The sequence below is a fragment of the Hemicordylus capensis genome, chromosome 4 (genome assembly GCF_027244095.1).
Source record: "Hemicordylus capensis ecotype Gifberg chromosome 4, rHemCap1.1.pri, whole genome shotgun sequence".
In the NCBI taxonomy this organism is placed as follows: Eukaryota; Metazoa; Chordata; class Lepidosauria; order Squamata; family Cordylidae; genus Hemicordylus; species Hemicordylus capensis.
Genome location: NC_069660.1, coordinates 166,851,662 through 166,870,436, shown reverse-complemented (window position 1 = coordinate 166,870,436; position 18,775 = coordinate 166,851,662). Strand labels below are relative to the sequence as shown.

The window sequence follows — 18,775 nt, the reverse complement described above, 5'->3', positions numbered from 1 at the left end:
AAGTGGATTCACCTTATTTGGTGTTTCACAAGGTACAGCTTCTACCAGATATTGCCTTTTTGCCTAAGGCAGACCTGCTCAACTTAGGTCCCCCAGCTGTTTTTGAACTACAACTCCCATAATCCCCAGCCACAGTGACCAATAGCTAGGGATTATGGGAATTGTAGGCCAACATCTGCAGGAGGGCCGAAGTTGAGCAGCCCTGTCCTAAGGTCTCCACTTTCCACTGTGCTCACACCATCTCCTTACTGGTGTTTTTCCAGAACCCTTCATCGGGTCTGGAACGTAAGCTCCACTCCCTTGAGGTCTGAAGGGTGATGCGCCTGTGTGTGACAGACAGACCATACCAAAGGACAACAGGTTGCTTACCTGTAGGTTCTTCTAGTGGTCATCTGTCCATTCACACACCCTCCCATCCTGCCCCACTGCAATCTTTTGTATTTTATCTGCCTTTTTTCAGATTGGTGGACTCCTGAACTAAACTGAGAGCAAGGCTGGAAGGGGCGGAGCTACCACCAAAAAAGAGAGAGAGCGAGCTTGGAAGCTACTGATGGCTGATCCTGTGCATACACAGAACCCATGTGTAAATGGACAGGTGATTACTAGAAGAATCTCAGTTACAGTGTGTTTCTTTTGTGTTTCTTTCTTGTGTTTCTTTTTAGATTGTGAGCCCTTTTGGGACAGGGATCCATCTTATTTAGTTATTATTTCTCTGTGTAAACTGCCCTGAGCCATTTTTTGAAGGGCAATATAGAAATTGAATGAATGAATGAATGAATGAATGAATGAATAAATAAATAAATAAATAATACAGGTAAGCAACCTATTGTTCCTGAGAAGGGGAGGGCACATTGCAGGACAAGTGAAAGCGAAGGAGAGAGCTTGATTGATGAATGGCACTGACTGCCCTTGTTGTGGGAGGGTCTCAGAAGGTGAAGGGAGGAAGGAGCAAGGAGGAGGCGATGTGAAGGGAAAAGGAAGCGGGAGATGAGTGGGAGCTCCCAAAATATGGGAAACAGCATCCCATACGGGACAAGCCATTTTTAGCTCCAAAACAGGATGTCCGGCCCATGTCTTGTCCGGAATCCTACTTCCAAGGAAGATAATCTTGAATTCAGAACTGATAACCAAGCTAATCCCCCACTTCCCAACTGAGCCAAACTGAAGTGATTTGTAGATAAAGTATGAAAGATATGACTTCTAGGTACAGAGTGCACAGATGTAACACACAGAATAGCTCTACATTTTGCAATTTACATGTCGGGAGCTAAATATTTCTGCCATGGTCAAGGCATATCTTCTGTAAGAGGTTATTCAGTACTTACAGTCCTTTTGTAATTGTGGACCAACCTCTGAAAATTGCCAACATTTCCTCCTTATTGTTTTGTCTTGGCTGGTTGCCATGTTTCCCATGAGACCTTGGGAAACATTGTTTTGTCTTGGCTGGTTGCCATGTTTCCCATGAGACCTTGGTTACAGATATGTACTTATGATTATAATGTTAATAACATAGCTAATAGGAAATTAGGAAGCAATCTCTGGATTTTCTTTAATACTGGTAATTTTAACACTTATTCCCTCTCTCTTGTTTAGCTGTAACTGCAATTCTCAGCCTCCCAAACCAATTAAAATTGCAGTTGCTGGAGCCCAGAATTACCTCAATGCTGTGCTGAGGCTCTTTGTAGAACAGCTGTCTCACAAAACCCCAGACTGGCTCAGCTACATGAGATTTCTCATCATACCATTAGGTAAATAAGATTTTCTTTCTTTTTCTTTCTTTCATAAATTTAACACTGTATCAACACTTTCATGTTGTTCACCTCCTTGCAACATGTTCAAGTTATGTTTACTGGTTACATACAGTACTATTTTACAGGACTGTGGGTTTCTGCTTTTGGTATCTGCAGCCTCTAGAAGTCCTCTATATACAGGTACTGTATAAAAAGGCTTGCTAGCATTCTCCTTTGAACCTCTGTGCTAGAATGGGGAGAGTAACTAGCAGTCAGAGCCCACAAAGACTGGAGATTATTTCACACTTTACTGTCCCCAGTGTGTATTATGGAAAGAGGAAAAGAGTGGAGCTGCCTTTTTATCAAAATCACTGCCTGATGCTCAAGTTTAACCTCATTTGTAAAAAGCAAGATCCCATGCCCATTCTGTCACATTCTGGCTTGGCAACCTCGGATGTTGGCATTAGGGGGGTCATCGTTGGGGTGTGGAGGCCCCACGACACGGTAGGACACTTTATTTTGCGTTTTCTGCCTCCAATTTTGCCCGCTTTGTCAGCTGTTTTCAGTCCTCCAGGAACCTTAGTCCCGCAGTGCCATTGCCCTAATTCACAGTTTCGTTATCTGCAGTAATAGTGGGATCTAAGCAGATCTAAGATCCCTTCCCCCAGTACTCATACTGAGTGTCTCTTGTGCTTGGGGGAATCCCACATTGTTGAGACCTGTCTTCATTGCCAGAAGTTCATGAAGCAGGCTCACAAAAATAGGGATCCTTGCCTGCGCGCAGCCCTGTGGGATCTGGCTCTCCGTTCTTCGGAAGCCTTGCCGCTGAAGTGATCCATAAAGATGGCTTCATCAGGACAATCAGAGCATGCGGTGTTTGCTCCTGCGGAGGCCAAAAACCTGGCCTTGATACCAATTTCGGCGTCCTTTACTGCTCAACCATCGGTGACTTCGAGTGAGCCTTCACACTCTGAAGAGCTTCCACAGCACCCGGTACTTAAGTCCTCCCCAGATCCCTCGGGATAGGTACTGAAGTTGAAAAAGAAGAAACTGAAGTTACATCAGGACTTTCCAGCGGGTCGTCACCTCCCTCCTATACCCAAGAAGAAGGCAGAAGAGGTTCCTGCATCGGAGGCCCCTGTGGCCAAGAAGACTAAAGTGGCTTGGGATCGTACCGTGCAAAGATCATCGGTGTTGACTCAGCCTACCTCGCCTGTGGTGATGGAAACGTTTGACGTGGCCCACGATCGAACTAGGTCAAGTAGAGAACTTTTGGTGGCGACAGAGGAACCAGGTTATGCTTTGTTGGAGGAGGCGTATTCTCCAGCCAGGCCAGCAGAAGATGCTTCATGGCTGCCTAGGCAACGGTCACCCCTTCGGGGCCAAAAAGAGCACATTCCCCTTAGAGATCATGATACCCATTGGGAATCAGAAGAACGCTCCTCAACATTCAGACAAGACTGATCCTGGGATTGTCGTGATCATTCTTATCCGGATCGATACTGAGTGGTGGAATATCGCTCCCCCTTGAGCGCAGTTGAACCTTCTTACGGCGCGGCGCACTGGGACTCTGGATCATGTGACCGGTACCAGATGGACTATCAGTCTGGCTATTCCGACTACCCTCGTCCCCGCTATGGGTCCCGCTACTCGGAGAACCCCGCATATGGGAAACCCATAAACGTATGGGAAACATGCCAGGCCCATGGGCCCATGCAAGCCCGTGTGCCTGGCATGCGCACACATGCCCAGTACTTCCAGCCACTTCTGGCTGAAGAAGAAGAAGGGGCGGCAGGGAGGTACGCTGCCGCTCTGAGGGGTTTTACAAAACTCCAGCGCCGGTTGGGGAGGGGTACTTGCACCCTCCCAACCTTAAAGCCCTATCCCCCATACACACACATCCGAGCCACCTCCGCCCAGTTCTGTGCACATCCCTACTTTACAGTCTTCATGGTACTGACCATGATAACTCATATGGACCTTACACCTTTTTAAGTGCTAACGGTGCTAGTGTCATAGATTACATTTTGGTATCTCTGACATTCCTTTCACGGATTCATTATTTTGACACACATAATTGATTAGAGAGTGATCATCTGCCCTTGGTCATGACCTTTTCTGAATGTACTGTGTTGTGCTCTGTAAAGTAAAAGGTAAAGTTGTGCTGTCGAGTCGGTGTCGACTCCTGGCAACCATAGAGCCCTGTGGTTTTCTTTGGTAGAATACAGGAGGGGGTTACCATTGCCATCTCCCACACAGTATGAGATGATGCCTTTCAGCATCTTCCTATATCGCTGCTGCCCGATATAGATGTTTCCAACACCCTGCTCTGTAACATACTATTAATTAGAGGGCCTTTTCCAAGGTGAACAATGCCTTAAATGGCCTGCTGTTAATGAGAAGATCACAACTTTGTTAAACTCTCAGCAAGTGCTGAAACAGAGGCAAATTGCAATACTATCCAGCTCAAACATTTATATTTTTTTCTGAAATTATTTCTATAATGAACCCCCATTTGACCACAGAAGATCAAACTCAGAGGGGCCATACAAGGAAGGGCTGCTTTGACCAGGAATGCAGGCTTAAGCCTTGCAACGACTACAGACCAGAGTTGGGGTGGAAAGATATAACCTCTCACTTCAATCATTAATACAGTTCTTATTTCAGTACAAGCAGTTTTTGAAAGTTAGGAAACTCTTCTATTATAAAAATCAGTGGAGAGATCTGGGTCTCTGTATAATCCATAAAAATGATAGGAAGCTCTGGGAATTGTGCATTCTTAGATGCTCAGTAGGGGTAACCGGGGTGCCCAGAATTTTCTTCATGAAATTATTCTATACTGTTTCTAATTTCTCACTCACTTTCCCACCCCCATACAAAAGCTACGGAATTACTTTGCCCTGAAATATTGTTGCAGGGCAGCAACAGCAAGAGAAAGAGCATGCCCTCACTCTTGCCTATGGGCTTCTCAGAGGCATCTGGTGGGCCACGGAGTACTGGACTTGGGCCTGATCCAGCAGGCTGTTCTTAAGTTCTTAGGTTCTAACTGCTATACATCTGGCTAAGCTGTAGTTCCAGGTCTAGCTCCAAGCCATTGTTAGTGAGACAGTAGGTAGGGGCCAAGGGGGACAGCATCTTGAGCTGTTGGGTATCCTGAACCTGGGCCCCGGGAGGAGGGGCGAGCAGGTCCTGGGCAAAGTCAAGTTCCATCTCCCTTCATTGCAGGTGTGTGAACTGATTCCCATCCTTGTATGGGGATCTGTCAGAAGTGAGGGTAGTTATGGGATACTGCCTGCCAGGCTTCTTGGAAACTGTGCTTATTTGTGTGCATAGTTGGAATTCCTCCTTTTGACCAAGGGGCATGTGGTGTGGAGCAGATATTGTGTGTGTAGCCCCTGTTGCCTGGTGCATGGGTCCAAGCTGAGGAAGTGCAGGTAGAGTCTATGTGTACATTGCCTGTGCTGTCAGCTGTGACAGGTGTTGGTGTTCCTTTAAGAAGTAGTGGTGGAGTTGTGTAGGTGGGTGTGTCAGGTAAGGATTTCCAACCTCCCATGGCTGGGCAAGGTAATTGAGAGAGTGGTGGCCTCTCAGCTCCAGGCGGTCTTGGAGGAAACTGATTATCTAGACCCATTTCAAACTGGTTTTTGGGCGGGCTACGGGGTGGAGACTGCCTTGGTCGGCCTGATGGATGATCTCCAGTTGGGAATTGACAGAAGAAGTGTGACTCTGTTGGTCCTTTTGGATCTCTCGGCGACTTTCGATACTATCGACCATAGTATCCTTCTGGAACGTCTGAAGGTGTTGGGGGTGGGAGGCACTGTTTTACAGTGGTTCCGCTCCTACCTCTTGGATAGATTCCAGATGGAGATTGTTGCTCTCCAAAATCTGAGCTTAAGTATGGTGTCCCTCAAGGCTCCGTACTTTCTCCAATGCTTTTTAACATCTACATGAAACCGCGGGGAGAGATCATCAGGGGATTTGGAGCAGGGTGTTACCAGTACGCTGATGACACCCAGATCTACTTCTCCATGTCAGCTTCTTCAGGAGCTGGCATATCTTCCCTAAATGCCTGCCTGGAAGCAGTAATGGGCTGGATGAGGGAGAATAAACTGAAGCTGAATCCAGATAAGATGGAGGTACTTATTGTGCGGGGTCAGAACTCTAGAGACGATTTTGATCTGCCTGTTCTAGACGGGGTCACGCTTCCCCAAAAGGAACAGGTTTGCAGTCTGGGAGTACTTCTGGATTCACACTTCTCCCTGGTTTCTCAGGTTGAGGCAGTGGCCAGGGGTGCTTTCTATCAGCTCCGGCTGATACGCCAGCTGCGCCCATTTCTCGAGATCAACAACCTCAAAACAGTGGTGCATCTGTTAGTAACCTCCAGACTTGACTTTTGTAATGCGCTCTATGTGGGGTTGCCTTTGTACGTAGTATGGAAACTTCAGTTGGTTCAGAACGTGGCAGCCAGGTTGGTCTCTGGGTCATCTTGGAGAAACCATGTTACTCCTTTACTGATGGAGTTGCACTGGCTGCCAATAGGTTTCCAGACAAAATACAAAGTGCTAGTTACAAAGTGCTAAGCCCTAAATGGCTTAGGCCCTGGGTATTTAAGAGAGCATCTTCTTCATTACAAGCCCCACCGCCCATTGAGGTCATCTGAGGAGGTCCATCTCCAGTTACTGCCAACTCGTTCTTGGTCGCTGCCCCGAGATTGTGGAATGCCCTCCCTGCTGAGATACGATCATCCCCATCTCTGGCAATTTTCAAAAAACACCTGAAAATCCATCTTTTCGCCCAAGTTTTCTCAGCTTCCTAATATTTTTGGGTTTTAATTTCTGGTTATTTTTAAATTTTTAAATTGTTTTTAAGTTTTTGTATATGTTTTTAACTGGTTTTATGTTATTGTAAACCGCCCAGAGACGAAAGTTTTATTTGATAAATAAAATAAATAAAAGGATGACATGGTGTGTTGCCAGGAAGTATGAAACTAAAAGTGTTCTGTCTGTGTGGCTGTAGAGTGTGGGCAGGAGGCTAGAAGTGTGCATGGTCCACTATAGGGATGGGCATCTATGGGCAGTGTACAGGTAGTCAGGATGAGCAAAGGGCGTGGGTTTACACAGTCAGTGGAGCTTGGCCTGGGTAGATGACTTGTCCAGATACAATCCTAGATTAAATATCGTTGTTAATGGTGTAGAACTTAGCCAGGATTCCAGCTGTGTGCAGGTTCTCACAGGTGCGCTAATGTTTGTCAACCCCATTTAACCAGGATGTGGTCATGAGACTGTGGCCAGTAGCTGAAGAAAAGTGGGAATTTAGATTAAAGCCCCTTGCCACAATTCCAATCTGCAGGTGGGTCAGATCCAGTTACTATTTAAATTAAATAACAATCATGTGCTTGCAAAGCCTAAACAATGGTTGTAGTTCAACGTTACGCTAGTGTTTTTTTAATAGAAAGTATCTTGCATCAAGAAAAAAATAAGAAAAAACCTTTTAGTCACTTCTCATAATTCTGAGCACATCTTCACATTAAAGGGCAAGAAGAGAGAATTTCCTTTCTAGATAGCAAGGCTAGATAGCAAGACCATTGGTGATGGGGGTAGTTTCTGGACTAGTTCTGTGTTTGGCATATTGAATGGATTTATTTTTGTGTTTCTTGTAGGTTCTCACCCAGTAGCAAAGTATCTGGGTTCTGTTGATTATCGGTACAACAATTTTTTCCAAGATTTATCCTGGAGAGACTTGTTTAACAAACTTGAAGCCCAAACGGCTGGTAAGAGTGCCTTAATACCTGGCTTAAGTAAGATTGCATTATGTGAATTACTTGAATTGTTAACTTCAGAAAAAGAATAATCTCCACCCCACTCAATTAGCTGCTTTCCCCTATTTCCTAGGTCTATGTTTGCCAGCACTTTCTGGGCATCTGAAGAGCAGGATATAAATGTAAAAATAAAATAAATAAATAATTTCATGTCTTATTGAAAAATTTGTTTGCTTTCCTAGAGAGAAAAAGTTTTAAATTTCAGTGGTTGAATTTTCTATTTATAGTTTATCAGTGTCTCTGATATGTCCATCTTGTACATCAGTGATGTTATCAAATACATGGAAAACCCCAAAAGAATTGCAACAGATTTTTATAAAAAACTCAGACAGGCACTTAGTTCAACATATCTAATTGTCTGCCAAAACTCAAATAAAGGAAGTTTGCAATTTTGGGAAGTCATTGATGATGTTTACTCCAAGCAATGCACACTTTTAAAAATGTACGTAACTGGACCTTATCAGTTCAGGTCATTCAAAGCATATGTCAAATTATTGGCCTAAGATGCTATGCCAGATGGTTTACTCTAGAAGTATGCAGAAAGACTAAGGAAGTGGTTGTGTAATCATATAATCTCCTCCCCCCTGCCTCCATTATAGCTTTAAATTTGCTGCAGATAGCAGGAAGTTATGTGAACATATATTGAACTTTCTTTCATTACAATTCTGTATATGGTTTAAGTGAATTGGTCCCATTTGATGGAACTGGCAAAAGGGTGCCATTTCACTATATCAAAGTTCCAGTTAGTAGAGAATGAGTTGGTTAAAATATGTGATGAACAGTGATGTGATGAATATGTGATGAATCCACTGATTACTAAATTGTAATCAGTTTTTCTTGAACTGGTACAGAAAAATAAATGAAATTCAAACCACTGGAGAGTATATTATTATTATTACTACAAATATTTATATTCCATTTCCCAACAAAAAAAAGTTATCAAAACAGTTTAGATAGAAAAAGAAATAATCTGTGTTCAGTTATCAGATTAGGAGCTGATATTAAAAATAAATACAAAAAATAAGTTTTTAAAAGAAAAATTACACTATAGAAGTACTATAGTCCTTTTTTTTTTTAATACCATCATGCCCTGTTTGTGTGCTCTATTGATCACTGGCAACACTGTTGCAAAGAGAATGTTGGACTAGATCAGGACTGCTCTGCTTTTGCTCTCCAGCTGTTGTTGGACTACAATTCCCATCATCCCCAGCCACAATGCCCAATAGTCAGAGTTGTAGTCCAGTTTTTGCATGAGGGTCAAAGTTGAGCAGCCCTGAACTAGATGGATCTTTGTTCTGATCCAGTAAGGCAGTTTTTTCTTATAGTTCTTTCCAAATGTGTGGTAAATGGACATTTTGTTTCTGTTTCTTCATTTGCTTTGTTTCAGTCCAGGAATCACCAGACATTGTCTCCAGAATAACGCAGTACATAATGGGAGCAAATTGTGCACACCAGTTACCCATTGCAGAAGCAATGTTGACATACAAACAGAAAAGGTACATTGTTTTGAAATAGCAAGGAAGTTCTACTGATGTGCAACGCTTTTTAACTTTTGAGATTTATTCAGCCTTAAAACGTCTTCAGTGAAGAGCAACATGATGCTTTGACATTATTTCCAAGTTTGTGCTGAGATACAAATGTGATAGATCAATCAGTTGTACTACTATGTCATATGCTGGTCAATGACCAAAATGTCTACCAATATCAGAGTGACTGAGAGCTAGGGCTTCTTTCTCTTATAATAATTATAATTATGGCTCTGAGGAATAATCCCTTTTGGTCAACTCAAAGTGCAAAACTACGATTTGTGGAAATTTTTATACTGTGAGATGAGGCCCAAATACAGGAATACAGGATTGGGTTTTTCTGTTACTATGGCATCAGGGGAGTGACAGTAATGCCCTTCTTCCCATGGCTCTGGAGTAACTTGAGATATTTTCCAAAGGTTAACATTGGTGTGGAGAGAGCCACAGAATAGGCTCCTTGTGTTACTTTGGCATATGGGAATTAGGGCATTGTTTGATGTCATTTCTCTGCACTTAGGCTAGCATCCAAAATGGTAGCAGTGAAAAGCTGTGCTACTGTCACCTCCTCTCTAGGTAGTCCCCTGAGCCTCCAAAAAGCCATTGCTCAGGATTGGGGGTGGAGGCATCTTTCTTAGAAGAGGTTCACCCAGTTTCTGGGCACTCCCTCCTCTCCCTACAGTTGCAGGTGCCACAGTCTATATTCTTGCCAAGGATCCTTTAACCCTTAACAACAGCTTAGGAGGTTGCCTGGGAAGGAGGCAGTGGTTGCACTAACTGCTTTTTGCTAGTGCTGTTCTGGATGCTAACCTTTAATAATGGAAGCTAAACTCGGTGCATGAATTCCGTTCTTTATTTTTGGAAATAAATAACATGCTGAAAAGTCCTTGTTCTCCATTTGTCTAAAAGAACACCCATGTTGCTTGGTATTAATTCAGATTGTCTACATTCTTCCAAGTTGCTTTATTTTATATGAACTGTATGAAGTTCTATCTGAACTTCCATAGCCTGGTGTAGAAAACCAAAGGCAATGTGAATGACAAGACCGTTTAAGGCCTGTTTCTGTACTAGTCTGCTCTTCAGCATTCACAGTTATGTTCAGTTGGAAATGCCGAATCAAGTTTTAATTGCTACACATAACAGTAGCCTTCTGGAAGAGACAGTATCTGAAGGATCAGTGATTATATTGTTTGGAAAAGCTACTTACTAGCATTCCCACCAGTGGTTTAACAGTGAGTGCTCTTTCTCTCTCTCTCATATCCAAAAGCTGGCAATTTCTGCTAGTGCTACCAAGGCACTAGCAGACTTTTCATGTTAACTCAAAAGCATGGGGAGCTACAGTAGTGCTGCTCCTTCCCACTAAAGATGTGTGTGAACTGAGGTTTGTGCGCTGGTTTGGCACCAAATTCGGCACCACAGGGAGGGTAGCAGCAAGTGGGATCTTTAAAAAAGAGGAGAGCAGGTCTTTCACATGGCGCCCGTGCATGAGCGGACAGCAACACCAAGCATGCAAGGAAGCATGTGTGGTCAACATCACCATGCTGACCATGCAAATGGTGCCCATGCATGCGTAGATGCCATGTGTGCGCTGGCCCTGTGCGCAGGTTCTCAGGGCAGTGCTGCCACAGCAGGAAGTTGCATGTGGCGGCGGAAAGAAGATAAGGACCTGCTCTTCTCTTTTTTAAAGATCCCGCTTGCTGTTCTCCTCCCTGTGGCGCTGAATCAGTGCACAAATCTCAGTTCGTGCACATCACTACTTCCCATACCACCGTGGTAATGTGAAATGGGACCACATGCTCCTGTTTTCCCCTTCTCAGTGTCTACCTTTAAATAACTGGGTTAATGCTGGCATGGGAAAACTGCAGCATAGGTTCCTATGATGGAACCTTGGCTTCTAAAATTGCTCTCTCAGGGTATGAAAAGGAACAGCACTGTTGTGACTCCCATGCTGATGGATTGATGTGAATACTCATCCCTGACATTTGTTTTACTTTGCATCCATAAATATAATATTTTTTTCCCTTTTGGTTGCATTCTGGAAAGGAAAAAGAGCTTTCATTTTGATTTTAGTATCAGGTACTAATCTCTTTAGATCCTTTCTGTTCTATAATCCTGTCTTTTTCCTGGGCCCATCTTTCATGCCTTACTTAAACAGTATTTCTAGATTTGGAATGCTAGGTTTCCTCAGTAGTAGTGACTTGCTGCTTTTAATATTACTTCAAGAGGCAGAATGCATTGTCCAAAGGATCAGTGAAGACTTTCATGAAGAATGACTTCTGCAAGCACGGGCAGAAGCACTACTAGAAAGAAGTCGTACTGCCCATTTAAGAATATCTTGCGCTAAATATCATCAGTATACACTGAAGCACCATTTCATTTCTGTGTATATTAGCTGGCTCAGAAATGGCCAGTACAACTTTGTTTTGTTTGTGTATGTTATAGTGATCAAGGTAAGATGGCTAGCGTGGTCTCCTCCTGTGATTAGAGACACAGAGACTGCAATCCTTGGTGTAATTACTTGCAAATAAATCATTGAAATTAATAGGATAGACTTCTGAATAAGCATTATCATGATCAGGCTGTACATTTGAGTATCCATACATAGCCCTATATATAGCACCTCTTAGTCCCACATAAACTGGCAGGAGGCAACACTAAGCTGAATTTCTCTGGAAAGCAGGGACTATTGGAAATTTATCTTGAAGTGTCCTTAGTTTTATCTGATTGATATCTAATCTATTTTCAATTTTTTTTAAACCCACTCATTTTTATTTTACAAATGCCACATAATGAAAAACAAAATAGTAGTGGGCTATTAGGGATAGAATTTCCCAAAATATTATTCAAAATGAAATTGATTATTTTTCAGTATTTGTTTCCATCCATATCTCCAGAAACTATGTATGAAGATGACGACACCCCTTTTTGTTGACACTGCTATTTCTATGCAAGGAATTGGCCTGAATTGACTTTCAGTAATTCCTACTATTAGGGGATGACAGGAAGTAGAAGAAAATAATTGACTTGTCAACTGAAATTTAGGAAAGAGTAGAAGTGTGTGAAAGGTAAGAACTAAACTCTCTACCACTTGCAACAATGTAGACCTATCTGGAACCATAATGGAATATTTCAGCATGAATAACAAAGCCTTTGAAACAGGGGGTCTCAGTTCTGAGACATAATGTTATGAGGAATGGAGCAATGATAAAGTTGCAGCAAAGAAAAAGAAGGATCAAAAACAGCTGTAAAATTGCTATAGCACTCAAAGAAAATACAGCAACAAGGATTGGTGTTCCCAATCTGTTTTGATGGAATCTTTATCACATGAAATTTTATATTTGACTTCTTCAAAAATGTGCTCAGCAAAACTTCATACTGCAGTAACCTCAAGTAAACTAAAGTCAACCTCACATAATAATCCATCTATGAGGGACTATCTTCTGGGATACCTGCCCCCCATTTAATCAACCAACAGGATTATTTTGGTTACCAACTGCTAAAGTTGCCTGAGAGCACCAAAAGGTGCTGGAACAGAGTGCCATGCTCTCAAATCTGAGGCAGAATGCACATGATGCTTTGCATAGTACTGCATCTGAGACAACCAAATTGCTGGATTGGAGTGCCTTGAGGCTGGACTACAGGTAGCTGTTGGTTGCCAATACAGTTGCTGCAGAGGAGAGGATACTAGATAAACATTTTAAATAGATCTCCAATTTATTTCTACTGAGCCTTAAGGATGAACAATAAAACAAGATAGTGAGATACTTACTCTTACTGTCACATTTGCTGCTTTCCAGCATCAGAAACAATTGGGAGTGAATATCTTGGATTACTCCACAGACAATGGATTAATTCTGTTAAATCGGGAGTTTGAATAGCAATTGCCATAGGACAGGGAAAGGAACAGTCCATTATAATATTTTAAAACAAAACAGATGGTGACTTGCAGTGGGCCAGCAGAAAGACGTGATAAAACATGCAGGTTCTGGACCTGGTCTGAAGGATATACACTTCCAGTTTCTTTCTTATATTATGTCAGAACCCAGACATGACCTGGACTCTGCCGATGCTTCCTCAGTGAAGAAGGAGGAGCAGCAGCCCTAGCACTGAGCCCCACCCATAGCTGGGAACAGCCAGAGCATGTCTCTCTTACAGAAGCCCTTAAAAGGGACCAGGGATCTAAGAACCTCGAGGTGGGTCCTTTCTTGCCCCGGGATACCAGCAGCAAAAGTGACAGCCAGGGCAAACTCAAGTATAGATAGCAACATAGATGGCTGCTCTGGATCTCCTTCCCAATGGGCCTGCTCAGAAGAAGGAAGGATTCTGTTCAGGGGCTTGTCATGGATCAGAGCCTATCTGAACTTCAGGAAGAGGCAGGACTGCTGGCAGATGAGGGCATCACTAGTGATAGCCAGTGAAAATTTTCTCATAGAAGTGGTTTTGGGCAACTGCTGTACATATTCCCTTCTCTTATGTCACTCAGTCTTGCACAAGAAAAGACCTAAGCTATCCTAGTAATACCATTTTATGCACAAAGACCTTGGTTTTCCTATCTAATTCAGATATGATCTGATAATAAATATCATTATTTCAGCTGTGCCATCAGTGTTTAAGATGCTTTTCAGAGTAGCAGAAGAAAAAGTCAGATAGATACTTTTGAAGAGTTTAAATCTTAATTACCAGTTAAAAATATTCTTCACCTACAGACATTTTGAGTCCTGTGTCATAGGAAAAGCAGTTCACACACATCTGGGGATATTTCACTTAATTGGTTTCTGAGAAAGACTCCTATGTTCTAATCTTACTTACTATTACTATTTCTTCATCATCATCATCATCATCATCATTATAGCTACTTTGCACATTTGTTCAATGGAAAGGTAAATGGCTATAATAAATAAATGAGATACACCATCAGGATGGTTAATACTTGCTTAGCATCTAGGTAGGAATTTACCATCCAAATATATGAAATTCTTTATTTGTTTCTTAAATGTATTTATCTATTTAGTGCATTTTCATACCACCCCATATACAAATCTCTGTATGGTTTAGTGTTTTAAAATGCAAACAACAATTAAAACATTAACTCAATTGAACAGTTTAAAATATAGACCAAAATAACTTTAAAACTTAGAATATTATTTATTCAGTGTATAAATAATGCATGTATTTCACAGCTATATCTATAAGATACAGCTATAAGATCTAATGATGACTTCTGCCTTATATCGGGGATTAAACAAATCCATGGATTTGGATAGGATTATTTGGTTTGGTTATCATGTTGTTACTCATAATATAATTATGAATGGACTTTCTATATTCAGACTCAGTATATTTCTGAATTCCAGTTACGGGGGAAAAACTGTGAGAGCAGGCCATTGCCTTCGTGATTTGCTTGTGGGCTTCCCAGCAGCATCTTGCTGGCCACTGCCAGCTGCACTAGGGTGGATCTTTTGTCTAATCCAGCATGGCTTTCTATGTTCTTATTAATATGTATATAACATCCATGAATTTATATATGGATAATCTCAGATTATGGGTCATCATTATTGATACTACAACATACATTATGGGAAATGTCATATGGCATTCTAATTGTCCAGTTTTCAGTTTCTTAGAGTCAAATTAGACATCGCCTGTGTCTGGATTTCCCCACATACTTGTCTTCTAAAAAGCAACTGTGGGAGTGCCCATTTTGGATCGGTGGTATGTAAGAAAAGGGGAGTCTAATCTGCCACAGCCTCAATTAAATCTGGGGCTCTCTGGGCTGCTCTTAGAAGAAGAAAATTAGGTTGAGAGATCCAGTCACAGATCTCCCACATAAAGTCTATGGTCCTTTACTAATAATAATCTACTAATTGTCAAAATATTTCAGAGTAGCCGACCCCGCACAGAGCATCTGTGCGCTCTTTGGGGCCGGCAGTTACCTCTTCCCCACCACCTTCTGCCCCAGTCTCCACTTCCTGACCACAGCTGGCCCGTGCCAGGCCCAGCCGCCTCTCCTCCTCACCACCACTTCTGCACACACCTCCACTTTCTTTCCCCCCTTCTGGCCCTTGCCTCCGCGGCCAGGCCCGCCACCACCTCTGGCCTCTGCAGCCGGGCCTGCTGCCACAGCAACCAATCCTCCTGGGTGTGCCTCAGCCAATCAGGCACCTCCGCCGCCCAGCCAATCAGCTGGGCGCCAGGACTCACATTCTAAGGCGCACCCAGGAGAATTAAATATATATTAAAAAATAAAAAATGTGAATATTTTTGTACTGAAATCCTAAAATAATCACCTCTAAGAGAATTTTATATCCATTTCTATTCTAGCATTTCTATTTCTGTAGATAAAGTTTTCCTTTTTACCATCCAGAGTGGAAATCAGTAGGGACTGTGTGTGGATGCTTAAAAAATAAGAGTTGCCTATTATACCTGTTCTTTCCCCTCCTGCAAGGGTAGTCCACTCCTACTCATTGTTTTTTTTCCTTCTTTCTGAGTCAGTCTTTGTACCTCTTCTTTAGCTGGTTATTTCAGACTAAAGAGAGTGGAACACTACTCTGCTGGTATGGCAAAAGCTTATTGACTGGGAGGAGGCCTCATTTTTTGACCTCTTACATACAAATTGCTTTCCATAGAAATTTGACTTGCTATCATAGCCTAAGTGTAACTGTGGGTTATTCTCAAAGAACAGCAGTTACAGATTAGCAACTCTGGGCAGGAGTTGGACTAAATTAGTCACAACTAAGCACCATTGAAATAGAGACAGGTTAGTCATTAATGTCCTATTTATTTCAACTAATTTAGTCCTCTGTTAATACTTCATGGTGGCATTTATATAGCATATGAAGCAGGGTCATTGCCACGGGCGTAGCTAGGGAAGAGGGGGCCTGTGTTCGCCTCTCTCCATGGCAGACCCTCAGAATGAGGGAGATAATGGAGAAAATAGGGAGGGGTGGAGCTGGGGGGGGGCATCAGGAGCTGGAGCCCCCGGCTTCTTTGAACCCATCCGCTCAATTATAGCTACACCCCTGGTCATTGCCATTTGAATTGGTCATGCATTTCCAACAGTGATTTGGGTATTCAATAATTTATAAATAAGTTTATGGTAAAAATAAAAGATTGATTATACCTTTGCACAATCTGCAGAATTAGTTTTCACATTCTCATTGCAAAAGCATAAGGGGTGACTCCTTTGCCTTATTCTTGAATTATGTATGCACTTTTATTAAAGTGAGAAGAAAGATAAACACAGGCATTTCTAAAGATATTCAGGAGTATTACGAGTGACCTTACAAGACCTTGCATTCTGCCTCAAGTAACTGCTGTATGAGCTTATAGACATCATGAGCATTTTACTGTCTTTTTTGAAAACCCCTTAAAGTTTTTTTCACATTCTTAGAAAGCCAAGGGCAAACAACTTCTGCAGGGCTACATTAACCTTGAAGGGATCCAGTAAAACATTAGAAAATTCTATGCATGTATGAAATGGTTGGATTCTTCAAAATTGTTCCTTGCATTCCAGCATTAAGCTCTAGTGATCTGAGGATTTGAAAAAAGAGAAACATCTTTAGAACACTGCTGTATGTGAGCTCTTTTACAAGTTGTTTCCCGACAGTTAATTTCCATGATGTTGGCTAATTCCAGTCTCTGCTCCCCTTCCTTCTGCATTGTTGGTCATGGCAAAAATTTGATGCATGCACTGCTTGTGTATTGTGTGGAAGCTTGACTCAGCTTTGGAGTGTATGCTGATGACTACAAGAACTTGGAGAGGGAAAGGATTCTTGTGAAACCTATTGTGCTGGACATCATATTGGACATCATACTCAGGACATCATATTGCTAGTTTCTAGAAATGCTTGCACATGATTTAATTCCAACTAGGCAATTCCATTTAAAATCCAGTTGCCCTTGTTGTTTGCTTTTGTTGAATGCATTTCAGTTTAGGATAAAGTAAAATTTTTGCTTATGAAGTATAATAAGCAAAGCACTTCTGTAGCACCTCTGCAAGCACTTCTGTAGCACCTCTGAGACTAAGTTTTTCTGTTTAGCTGAACTATCATAGAGGATCATGATCCTGAACATAAATTGAGCTTATAAGCATTTCAAGCCAAGGGCCTTTGGTGTGGACAGAACATAGCACTATCAGTGTAAAAAGATAAGAATGGAATTTAGCTCACAGTTGTGGGCTGAACACTTTGATTTCAAGATGCTGTGCTGTGTTGTGTCCAGAGCAGTAATTCTCCTATGCAGGGATGCAAAACACCAGGAGCCCCACTAAACAAATTGGACCTGACAAATAGCTGGAAAAAGGGAAGGCCTGGCAACTGGCTCCTGGGTTGCTTCATAGGCCCTAGAAGGTTGCTTCACCTATTTGGCTCCTAGAAAATCTCATTAGCTCCAAACTTTTGCAAAACTGCTTATTCTTCTCACTGCTATTGTGAGATGTTTAAAAACACAGAAAGAGGGCCACTTGGTTTGCAGCTGTTTTTGCAACTTCTTCCTGTAATGATGGAGTATGGCTCTTTTAAGACAGAATCGCTGTGCTGACCAAAATGAAATAGTTTTTCTTCAGATCTCCATGGTTACTTCAATATAATATTATAATTCAGTATTCACATAGTGCTTTTGAATGTTCAAAGTGCCTTACATATGTTATCTCAGTATATTACTCCAGCTGAAAGCTAGTGGCTTGTTGAAGACCACCTAGTAAATTAATAGTTCAGATTAGGAAGGGCCCATAGCTCAGTGATAGAACAGCTACATTGCATGCAGAAGGTCCCAAGGAGTGTTCTCTCTGATCTTTTTTATCTGTGTGCGGAATGAGTTTTGTTCTGGGCGTCAGTATCAAAGCAATGTGTGTGCATGTGTGTTCAGAGTGCGGCCTTCCTGATTCAACCTGAGCAGGATCTAAAATTAACTGAGTGGACATAAAAAGAACATGTCAGCACGTACACAAGAGCCCCTGGTGGTGCAGTGGTAAAACTGCCGCCCTGTAACCAGAAGGTTACAAGTTCGATCCTGACCAGGGGCTCAAGGTTGACTCAGCCTTCCATCCTTCCGAGGTCGGTAAAATTAGTACCCAGAATGTTGGGGGCAATATGCTAAATCATTGTAAACCGCTTAGAGAGCTCCGGCTATAAAGCGGTATATAAATGTAAGTAAGTGCTATGTGCACACCTTAGAGGGACCACTGATCCCGAGTTCCATCTCTGACATCACTATTTGTCAGTAGAGCTTGGAAAGAGTTCTCTTAGCCCTGAAACTTTGGGAAACTCCTGTCAGATAAGATAGTGTTGGACTAAATGGACCAATGTCTGACGTAGTATAAGGCCACTTCATATGTATATGTAATCAGATATTTCTGGTTCACCATTCATTTGCTTAGCATACCCTACACTAGATATAAAGGCTCAGGGTGTTCCATAGTAAGAATATAGCTATATATAGCTATAGTCCCCCCCCCACCCCGCCCACCGCCTGCCATTTGTATCCTGTAGCTTCTGTAACATGCAATTTTTTTGCCATTGTGAGGTTGTTGGCCACTCAAAGTATAGACCACTCAGGTGCTGACAGTCAGATTCAAACCAAATTCACAACACATGCGAGGGGGTCCTAGGTAAGAGTCACCATGTTAAAAGAAGAGAGACGTAGACTCCATTAGTTCTGGTTAGAACTGCTTGTTTATATTTACAGAAACTTGACTTACATTTAAC

At 42.2% G+C, this 18,775-nt stretch overlaps 1 protein-coding gene across 11 annotated transcripts in view; it reads left to right on the top strand.

The window, feature by feature from the left end:
- Window positions 1-18,775, top strand: part of PACS2 (phosphofurin acidic cluster sorting protein 2) — a 256,899-nt gene that overhangs the window by 182,771 nt on the left and 55,353 nt on the right. For 7 of the 11 annotated variants that reach the window (XR_008306723.1, XM_053248447.1, XM_053248442.1 and 4 more), the window contains exons 16-19: window positions 1,594-1,748; window positions 7,390-7,500; window positions 8,936-9,044; window positions 11,115-11,147. Coding sequence is in view for 10 of the 11 variants with exons in the window: in XM_053248447.1 (XP_053104422.1) it covers window positions 1,594-1,748; window positions 7,390-7,500; window positions 8,936-9,044; window positions 11,115-11,147 (408 nt within the window). In the remaining variant the exon portion in view is untranslated. The remainder of the gene's footprint in view (window positions 1-1,593; window positions 1,749-7,389; window positions 7,501-8,935; window positions 9,045-11,114; window positions 11,148-18,775) is intronic. The other 4 variants (XM_053248450.1, XM_053248444.1, XM_053248446.1 and 1 more) reach the window with 1 other exon arrangement.